This window comes from Vidua chalybeata, chromosome 1 (assembly GCF_026979565.1).
Source record: "Vidua chalybeata isolate OUT-0048 chromosome 1, bVidCha1 merged haplotype, whole genome shotgun sequence".
Classification (NCBI taxonomy): domain Eukaryota; kingdom Metazoa; phylum Chordata; class Aves; order Passeriformes; family Viduidae; genus Vidua; species Vidua chalybeata.
The window spans coordinates 138693515-138704658 of NC_071530.1; the positions used below are offsets into that span (position 1 = coordinate 138693515).

Consider the following 11144-nt stretch of genomic DNA (forward strand, 5'->3'; position numbering starts at 1 on the left):
TATAAAGTTTTCTTCAGCATCAACTTCTAGCAGCTTCCTATAAAAAGATTTAAAGATGACAGCCAAAAGCAGCAGTAGCAATTTTAACAGCCTATTCTTTAATCAGATTGTGCCACACTACTACCATTTTGAAGCTGAAGAAAAACTGCAAGACAGTTACCCTTATCTATTTGACCTTCAAAAATTAGCAAAGTAAGTCAGACCTAGATGGGGATGAAGGAGTGGGGGTTCATCTGAGACCACTGATCTTTTCCAAAAAACATACCCTGCACAATGAAACTGGAACATGCTATTTAAGGGTGTGCCTTTAAAGCATGACTTCCATATCATTTTAATAATTTATAACTTTTTGCACAACGATTTTTTCCACATTGAAACACTCAGCCTTTCTGGCAAACACTTGGTTATGTGCTAAGGGGCTGCAACAGAGACAGATCCTCCTAGTAACAGCTAGTGCAATCCAGAGAACCAAGCCTGCATGGAGTCTCAGTTTTCCTGCTGACTTAAAAGTATAAAATGGAGGAAAAAAAAAAGCCCAAACCATGAACGTCAGTTATTGCTTCAGCTTTCCCATCTTTCGAACACAGATTTGCCTTTCATCATCATCTGAACACTGCCACATGAAAATCACTTCCAGCAGAGCTCCATTTCTAATAACAGCTACTGTGACAAAGAGATTAAAAACAACCATTCTAATTTTATCACTGAGAATGGCAATGGAGAAGGCAGTACTTCTTTCAAATTGCTTTCAAGGAGTGATGACAGCTGCAGTAAATATCCTATGTCTCATCTAAAGTTTAAAAAGCTTTAAAACAGCTTTTTTTTTTGCATTGATAATAATGTAATAGTAAAAAACCCCAAGACCTAAGTGCTCAAAACTCAGCCCTACATTGATGAAGCACTTTGTCAGACTCCATACTTTTCTCAGGTATGCACAAAAAAACACCCAAATATTGGTAAGCGATTTACACCTCCAAGTTCCTAAACACCAAAGAACTTGCTAAACAGGAAGGGGTATGCACATTGCTTCTTGCACAGATATGGGCTCCAAGGAACAGGAAGGATGTGCAGCAAACACACTGCAAAGCAGGATACAACACGTGAGCAGAACAAAGGCAAAGACCAACAAGACTTACATGCTCAAAGCAACATGCAAACTCTCTCTTTCCTTAAAAAACCCCAAATATTTACAAAAGAGAATAAACTTGTTATTGCATGCACAAAGTAAAATTCAGGCGTATCTTCAAACTACAGTGAGTAAATAAGCCTGTCTATTAACTTTAAAATTTGATAAAGACAAAAGAAATTAACAGAATGCTTATCTAAAATAAATATCCATATAAAAGTCATTCAAAAATATTCCCACACTTATGCTGAAGTAACTTTGTATATGCATATTAAAAAAGACATTATCAAAGTTAAGCTGTATTGTCTTAGTTTTAGATTATGGAATAATCATACAAAATACTAACAAGAATATTTATTATATAAGCCTAAATTTTTTCCACTTGGTACATTAACAATTAATTTACTTTCCATTAAGCTGATATGATTTTGTTATGTGGTAACGTAATTAAACTGCTACACACTGTCAGTAAAGCCAATATCACATCTCTGCAATCATAATGCTGCTGGAAGATTAACAATTATATGAAAGAAAAGTATGCTCAAAACTGTACCATCAAGGTATTTTGAGCTGGTGTGTAAATATGGAAAAACAACATCAAAAGTAACCATATCCAAAAAATATCTCTGGCAAAGAAAGATTAATGATAAAATGCTATAGCAAAATAAGTTGAAGATACATGATCCTTTTTCAAAGATTAGGGGTCAAAACCAAAAAAGTTTGCTCCTCTTACTAGAAGGCCTTTCAGTCTGTAAGATTTATTTAAAAGGTGGAAGAAAAAGTTCTAAGACTGAATAGGGTCTAGGAGTTGTTCATTTCATATACATCACCAAGGACCTTTAAGTATCTGTACCTGCTCGGTTTCTCCCTGGGGCCTGCAATTCTGTGTACACTTCCCTCACCTACACCACACCAAATGTCAGCTGCAAAGCTGTAATCCTCTTACAATGAGCTGAAAGCTAAAGGAGAACATTTCAGTGTGCAAGCAAACATAATGCACTGACTCAGCAACAAAGCCATCACTGGTCACCTCCCAATGCACTGAGTCAAAGCTAACACCAACCAGGACAAAAGGTAACGACTATTATCTGCTGCATTTTAGATGCAACATTTTAATCACTAAAAGGTAGGAATTTATTTGAAAGTTATCTGGTGGAAATACTCTTGTCCTCAGTATCAGCACAGCCAAATATCACAAGAATCACAAGAGCATGATCTTCTGTTTTCATAGGAGCTATGAATTCACAATTACCATGACAGAGAGCAGTTCAATGTGCACGTAAGAGGGCCAAAAATCAGAGGATTTTAACTGCTAGTGACAGCAGTGTAGAGGGCAACACATTATTTCTCTTTGCATGCAGCAAAATAAAGAAAAGCTTGTTTTGAAGTAAGACTTTCCCCTTGAAGTCTTGAAGTGTAACACTGCTCAACACATTTAAGCTACCTCCACATTTAGAGTAACTCCTTTTGTCAGCAGACTAGTTTGATGGCATGAAGCGATACCAGATGTTCCAGTTCTAAATGCCTCACTAGGGTACACTTACCATGACACTTAGGAGATGCTGAGTGCACCACTTCACTCTTACAAATCATTTAAAGTTTGTGCTCTGTTAGCACATATCCACTCCTATCCACTGACAAAACACACTGAAATTTGCATTCTCAGAACATCATTATATGGGTACTTCACTGCAGTTCAAGAAATTTCACTAAGCCTGAAAATTGTTAAATTCCAAGGAGGCTCTTGCCCTTTCAACTTACCAGCACACATTCATTCTTTCTCTTCTGAATTTAAGCACAGGTTATATGTGAGAAGTTCCCTTCTGGGTTAGATTCATGTAACTCATTGTTAACACATGAAGATTAATAGAATATAAAACAAAGCTCTTCTGTCTTCTCCATGGTTCAAGATATCCATGAATACATCAAGCCAGTATTCAATTCACACATCAACTCTCAGAGCCAGCATAATGTGATCTAACTCTTTTGGGAAACAGGTCAAGGAAAAGTCAACAAGATTAAACTTCAACTTAAAATTCCATTTTAATTCCTTTGGAAGACACACAAAATACAATACAGCCTGAAGGATGTTATATCCTAAAATACTACTCTACAGCTCTGCAACATCAAGAAACTCTACAAATAATAGCATGCAGAACCCACCACTGTGCATTCTTGCAAAGTCTTCAGAAAGGGTAAAGAAGGAAAAAAGAAACACAAGAAATGCTAGGAAAAGCCCAATATTCACAACTTAAGAAATGTCAGAGATTTCAGTCAGTTCAATATAGGCTTTACCTCCTTTCTTTCAATAGTAACAAAAGTTGACACAAACATTTGCAAGAAAAGTCTTAGAAATTGATTTTCAGTAACCATGGTACCTTATTTCATTTACTGTGATCAAACTATCATCTTGAAGGGCTCCTGCCTATGAAGAGCTGAGGATACAGTCCAATGTATCCAACCCCTTTATGGCAAAAATGGATGGTAATTAAAAAAAAAAGGCACAAGCAACTTAAATATCACAATTAGGAATACAGCAACTACTGAAAAAAAATCAGTAATGATGTGAGGGTTTTTTTAAAAATGTAGACTCATATATTATTATCTATGTTTTTATAAATCAATAAATAAATCCTCTATATATACTTACCACTGATAAGAATACAAAGCACTAGGCACACTACACCATCACCAAATCAGGGATGATGTAATGAAGCTTGAAGTAACAATCTTTGATTAAATCAGTTGTATCTGACACAAGAGAATGTGGCACTATAGCCCCACTGGTGATGATGGTGCACAAATGCAGACAAGGCCTACAACTTTTAACCATTTTCTTGACATAACATATTTATGTTTTGGCCAATGTACGTTTGTATTTACTATAAACAAACTTACACAGATATCTTAAGGTGTAGTGGCAATTTGTTACTAGCATTAAGGCTTTTGCACATCAGCAGTTATGAAGATATAAGAACAGAAACCTATAGGCATTTTGAAAAGCCTATATAGCTTTTGCTACTTCCTACAATATGTAAAAATTCTGTGCAATGGACATATGTCTAAAAAGAAATCATATGCAGAGGCTGAGTAAAAAAGGAACTATCATTCCCATTAAAGAAATTATAAAACCAATGCACATATTGTTATAGCATGAGCTATGGATCTAGTTATATTACTCTGCAAGAGCCATGTATAAGCAAACCTTTTTCAGTCAGCTAACACTGTTCTTCAGAACCATTCCTGAGCATGTAATTTTTTGATTGTGTAAATAAATGCAAGGGTAGGATTTAAAAAGATGAAGTAATTTTGGAGCTTAAGAATTTAGTTAGATGAATTGAGTTACTTTTGCCTTCCTTCCTAGAATAACCTCATGCGGAAGATTGCAGAGAATGAAACACCTTCCCAGTAAAAACATAGTGCCTTGTAACTACCCTGAAGGCAAATGGGATTAATAATACCACTTATCTAGCCTGGCAGCACACTGGCCTTGCTAAGAGTTGCCCATCTCCCATCCCACAGCTGCTATTTTCCAGAAGAAATTTTCCATGTATCTATCACCCACATATTAATGGTCTAATCCACTATCAACAACCCACAATCCACCACATGGAGCATCTAGTTTTGGATATTAGTTCAATTTCTGAATGACATAGACTTTGATGCTCATCATGTAAAAATGCTACTTAGTTACCCTAGCAGATCTTATGCCTTTGAATAATGCACCAGTTCACTTCTGCCTTGACAGTTTTCTGTGTTGCCTGATATCACTACTAAAATAACAAGAAATGCATAAATACGCCAAGGAAGTCCTCCATAAGTGCAATTTTAGACAGTGTAGTATGGTTAGAAGTTTCACTAGGGAAGCATTTTAGAGAAGTCTCCAAGACTTGATGGAAATCTAAAATCTTCCGTTAACCTAAAAATCATTCAAAGGAATAATTATTTCTTATGTTCTAAAATACATCAGCTTATAGTTTGAAATTTATTGCACCTTACTGAAAGAAAATACTGTAATATCAGTGAACCAAATCTGATTAATTTTAGCAGCTGAATTACAAAATATTTGGCTCCCACTGAAGAATCTCTAGAATAGAACAAACCCGAGTCCATCAACACCTCTTGCAAAAAAATAAAGACACAAGCAAATTATGGCATTTCTGTACAATTATTTCTGACAGCTTGTGATAATCATAGAATCAGAGAAGTGTTTAGGTTGGAAAAGATCTCTAAGATCATCGAGTCCCACCATCAACCCACCCTCAGCACAATATTCACCATGAAACCACGTATTTAAGTGTCACGTCTACATGTTTTTTCAAACACTTTTGAGGAATGGTGATTCCACCACCCTGGGCTGCCTGTTAAAATATTTAACCACTCCACAAACCACTCTTTCAGTAAAGAAATTTTTCCTAATATCCAATTTAAACTTCCCCTATACCAACCTGAAGTGATTTCCTCTTGTCCTATCACTTGTTATCTTGAAGATACCAACTCCACCTGGCTATATTCTTCTTTCAGGGAGTTGTAGAGAGTGATAAAGTCTCCCCTGAGCCTCCTTTTCTCCAGGCTAAACACCCCCAGCTCCCTCAGGTGCTCCTCATCAGACTTGTGCTCCAGACCCATCCTCAGACATGCTCCAGGACCTCAATGACTTCCTTGTAGCAAAGAGCCCAAAACTGAACATGGGATTTGAGGTGCAGCCTCACCAGTGGTGAGTACAGGGAGACAATCATTCCCCTGGTCCTGCTGGCCACACCACTCCTGATCTAGGCCAGGATGCCATTGGTCTTTCTGGACACACGCTGGCTCATGTTTGGTTGCTGTAAACCAGCACCCCCAGGTTCTTTCCCACCAGTCACTCTCTCCCAAGCCTGTGCACTACTATAAACACAAGCTCTCTTTGGGCTCCTTGACTGGAGAAAACATGATGGAATATCTATCCAAATTTCTACAACAGGAAGTAAGGACAACAGGATGCAATACATGGCACCTGACCTGATCTTTTTGTCAGGATGGCCAAAAACAAATACGTGAATTCTTACATCTCACCTGAAGGAAAAAATACATTTTATAATGTGCTTCTGGAGGGTTATTTTTTACCCTGCATTTTCTAATTTCTTAGAAAGACCAGACCATCTACACTGGAATCTATTTTCAATCTAGGTTTATTTATTAAGAAATTGAACAGATTAAAATAAGAAAGAAGTTAACTCCAGGATGCTTTATCTGTACCAGATTTTAAAAAGAGGCCCGAGAAGCAGATATTGCTGCACTGTTACACATTGAGGTAACATCCTGACATTTAGAACTTCTTTTCATTACAAATACTGGGTTTTTTTTTACTTTATTATTCCTCTGAAACACCAAGCTTTCTAAACATACTTTCACCTTCTCACATACAGAGATGACTGATGCATCTTCTATTCCAAAGCAGCCTACCTGAACATGCCTTTGCTTTCAAAGCAGCCCCATTTGAAGGATTAATTGTGACACTGCCAAAAGATGAGACACCACTGAAGAGAAAGAGATCACCAACTCCCCTGATGCCCACCAGAATTCAGAATTCTTGGCATGTAATCACCCTGGTCGTCATCATCAAGATGACTGATGAAGTCCTGTTAATTTGTGAGAGCAGACTAGACATTTAAACCAGTGAGGTATCAGTAATGCTTCAGAAGAATTTCAGTAAGACATTTTAAGGACTTATAACAGAAGTCACTTTGTTTGCAAAGCAAGCAAATTTATGCCAACATTTCTCTCCATCACAGATGTCACAGAAGTTTATGAACCAAAGTCAATGTCCTGAGAACACTTTGTCTAAGAGACATCTTCAGGAGGTGGAAAGTTGAAAGCTTTCATCGTTTTCAGTAAATCACCTCCCTCTGTAGTGACTCCATGTGAGAGGCACCACTGTGCTGCACCAGAAGAAAATACAAGAAGTAAAAAAAAAAGCATGAAAAAAAAAAAAAAAACAAAACAAAAAAAAAAAAAACACCACCATAAGCACCTGCTGGACTGTCAGAAGCAGAGCATCAGGGCCACTCACAGTTGATCTGAATCAACAGCAGCTCACAAAGCAGATTATGTGCCTGATAGAGAACAATCAGAAGCAAAATAAATCAAATTTACCAGCTGTTCTCAAAGTGTATGGCACCAGCCTGCAGCAGGAGCAGTCTGCTATCCACTGCTGGGTTTTTAGGAACGTTTCACAACTGGTCAGTTTTCACCACTCCTTGAAAATGCTCCATGCACCAAAGCCACAGGCACCCAGATAGCTGGACAGAACAGGGCAGAAAAAATGAGATTCAGATTTCCTCTTTCACAAGACCTACTACACACAAATAAATTATTTTTCACCTTCCCAAATATTTACTACACTGTATATCTCCAGGATAAGAGCTGAGGACGATGACTAATAATGCCAAGCAGGCTTCAAAGCTTGTCTCAAAACTATGATTTTCTTTCTCATAACCAGGGTACCAACTCTCTCCTTCGCACTCCAGCTCTACAGTGTTCTACTGACACTTGGCAAAGCTAATGAAGTAAAAAACAATGTTTCTATCCCTAAGTAACTTCTTCTCCTTGTGTCATTAATAGTGTTACCAACTTTATAAGGCCTGAACCAACACAAAAGGATCCAGCAGCAAAGCAAAGAACCAACTTTAGTAGATGCTCTTGCACTTTAGGCCTGCACTGATTGTCTGTATTAGGATGGCTCTGTTCTCTGCTAAGCCACTTCACCCCGTCACTTTATTTTATTTCCCATTAAGCAAATGCAGGAGGTCCTGGCAGCCCTGACAAAGAAGGCAAAAAGCACAAAGGGTGAAGGAAAAACCCACCGTGCTTCTCAGCTCTTACACCTGCGGCATTTTCTGGGTATACGGTATGACTATGAGGTAGGAGAGCTGCAAACAGCAACTCCGAGCACAGGGGCGGCGGAACTGAAAGGTGAAATAGGACATTTAGAGACAAATCACTCTGTCCCGGCCCGGCCTTTGCTCACACAGGGCGGGAGCCGCTCCCCTTACCAGGGACGAGGACGGGGGGCCCGGCCACAGCCGGGGAGCTGGGCAGGGATAGGAAGCCGTTCTCGCCTCTCGAGAAGCGCCGGCCCCAGCAGGACACGAGGCTCCGCCGCGGCACCGCCCCACGCGCGGGCCCCGCCGGCGGCTCCACGCGGCCACCCCGCCCGCGAAAGCCCCAGGCCCTCTGCTCACCAGCCCGTCGATCTGCACTTGCTTGACCGCCGAGTCTCCCGCGGCGGCGGCTTTGCCTTTACCCTTGGCGGCGCCGAAGCCGCCGCCGGCAGCGCCCGAACCTTCTTTGCGCGACGCCATGGCTGCCCCGCACGGCCGGAAAGGGAAGCGCGCCACACCGGAAGCGGCGGCGCGGTAGGGGCGGTGCGCGGCCAAACGACCCCGGGCGGGAACGCGGAGCGGCGCGCGCGGGGTCCGGCGTGGCGGCAGTGCCGGCTCAGGGCTGCGGGCCCGGCCCGGCCCGGGGGTGCCCGCAGGGCCTTGGGCCCTGGGCCCTGGGCCAGCTCATCCGGCATGGGACAGCCGAGAGAGCCTTCCCTGCCACCTTGCCTCTCCACAGAATCATTTACCTTGGAAAAAACCGCCAAGATCATGGAGTCCAACCTATGACCAAACGCCACCTTGTCACGTACACCATGGCACTAAGTGCCACGTCCAGGCGTCTCTTGAACACTTCCATCGATGCCGACTCCACTCCCTGGGCAGCCCATTCCAGTGTTTAATCGCTCTTTCTGTGAAGAAATTCTTCCTGATGTCCAACCTAAACCTCTCCTGGTACAACTTGAGGCCATGTCCTCTGTTCCTGTCATCCTGTCGCTATTTACCTGGGAGATGAGGCCAACCTGCATCTGGGTTCAACCTTTTTGGTTCCAAAATGTGAAATATGTAAAAAAAAAAAACATTTAAGAAAGGATGTTCTTTCACGTTTGCTGTTTGTATACCTTCAAACCTAATAAACAAGAAAGGATACTTAATCTGTGAATTAGATAGCAGCTAACAAGGGCTAAGTGATGTCCAGGCATTAGAAAGAAAAAATACTTGTTGCCTTGTTAAGGTCTACTGCTGGATATGCTTCAATGATCTCAGACCTAGGGGGAAGCTAACAATGAGCTTGGGATGAAGGATGTGCCACTGACAGTGGACACAAAAAATGCAGAATTTATGGGCCATAAGGACATCTGGCAGAACCCCCAGGATAAGGAAGAAACTAATAAGGGCAACTCAACAACTGTGCTGCATCAGCTCCCATGGGGTAAAAAGTAATTCCAGCAGTGGAAAATGATGACTCAAGAAAGCCACCAACTCAAAGGAAGAGAAAGACTTAGCATACAGACTAATAAACATGAGAAGCAAGAGAATCATTAACCAATAGAACACTAATTAATAAGAGAACTAAGTAACTTCTAACGAATTAACATTAGTGCCTTTGCTAAAATGTACAAATAGTGAAAAGTTTTGTTAGTCGTTGTGCTGGCTTTGTGGATTTGCCACCCAGCACCTTTCTGCACAGAACTGTAAATAAATTAAATACCTCAACTCTGTGGATTGGCCTTTTGCACACCAGGTGAAAGAACCTGTTTGGCAACACTTTCAGGGAGATGTAGAGAGTGATAAGGTCCCCCTTGAGCCTCCTTTTCCCCAGGCCAAACACTCCCAGCTCCCTCAGCTGCTCTTCATCAGACCTGTGCTCCAGAGCCTTCACCAGATCCATTGTGCATCTCTGGACTCACTCCAGCCCCTCAATGTCCTTCTTGTAGTGAGGGGCCCAGAACTGGGCACAGGGTTTGAGGTGTGGCCTCACCAGTGCTGAGGGGAGAGGAAGGGTCACTGCCCTGGTCCTGCTGCCATTTGGCCCCTGGCAAACCATTTCTGACAGCCCAGAAACCTCCATCTGTGCATTTCCGGGGCCACCTCGGGCAGTTCTGATGCCACAGTGATGTGAATTCCCAGCCCTGTTGCTGGGCCAGCCCTGGGCTGCAGCGAGGGCTCCCCGGCATGCTTGAAGAGACTCTGGTCTTGAGGAAGAATTTACACCTAATAAACCTGCAAATGTTGAAGGACATGTACTTCTTATAGATTTGAAAGCTTTGTATTGTTACAAAAAGCAAACTGCTGTGGAGTGACGTGAATATCTGTCCTGAGCATGAATAACGAGGCATCAGTGCAAACTCTTAACATTACACAAATCCCTGAACTATCAGCTTCTCATGCAATTCTCAGGAACGAGTTTATGTTGCATTAAAATAGTTGGTTTTGCTGCTCTATTTTGTTTGAGGTAGGGGTTTCTTGTGTGTTTTTTTTTTTTTAATTTAATTTCAAACTCTACTCTTCAAATTCCTTCTGAAAAATGCAACGCACTGTGAAAGGCAGCCCTACCAAACCCCCCAAATCTGTTCAGACACTATGCCAAATATGTGACTTCATAAAAATGTATCTTTTCAACAATGTAGTTAACAGTCATTTAAGGGTAAGGAACATATTTATCAAGACCAATATTAAAACGTATCTGTATTTGCCTACAGCCACAGACCCAACATTTGCCTGTTCCTATAAAATGATTCGAACATCACTTAGAATAGTCCATATCAGTTGCTTGCATTGGTGCTGGAACAAATTCAAGCAAAGAATCCAGTATAATAATCATCCCAACAAGGCAAAATGTATCCTAAATGCCACTGATATCACTGACTAAACTGCATTGACCCTAACAAGAAATCTGGACATCCAGCTCTGCTAAGGACACCTTGTGATAGATGTCTAAAGCAGGGTATGATGAATCCCACTTCACATTTTCCATTGGGAAAATAATTCTTAAATGGGGATTGAAGGGGCAGTTCAGAATGGCAGCATCACCGTGTCTTAGATTGCAAGGCAAGATGTATTCAGTCGCCATCTGTTAGAGGTGTGGCAGTTATCTTTTCTTAATTGGACAGTTTTCTTTCTCTCTTCTACAAACCAATCTTTCCTCCCGGGGA

The 11144-nt window shown here is 41.1% G+C and overlaps 1 protein-coding gene across 1 annotated transcript in view; it reads right to left on the reverse strand.

Moving 5' to 3' along the window:
- Positions 1 to 8502, reverse strand: part of EIF3H (eukaryotic translation initiation factor 3 subunit H) — an 86078-nt gene extending 77576 nt beyond the window's left edge. Inside the window, exon 1 of the mRNA XM_053960730.1 lies at positions 8350 to 8502. Within this exon, the coding sequence (XP_053816705.1) occupies positions 8350 to 8469 (120 nt within the window). The 5' untranslated portion in view covers positions 8470 to 8502. The remainder of the gene's footprint in view (positions 1 to 8349) is intronic.
- Positions 8503 to 11144: the final 2642 nt, after the last annotated feature.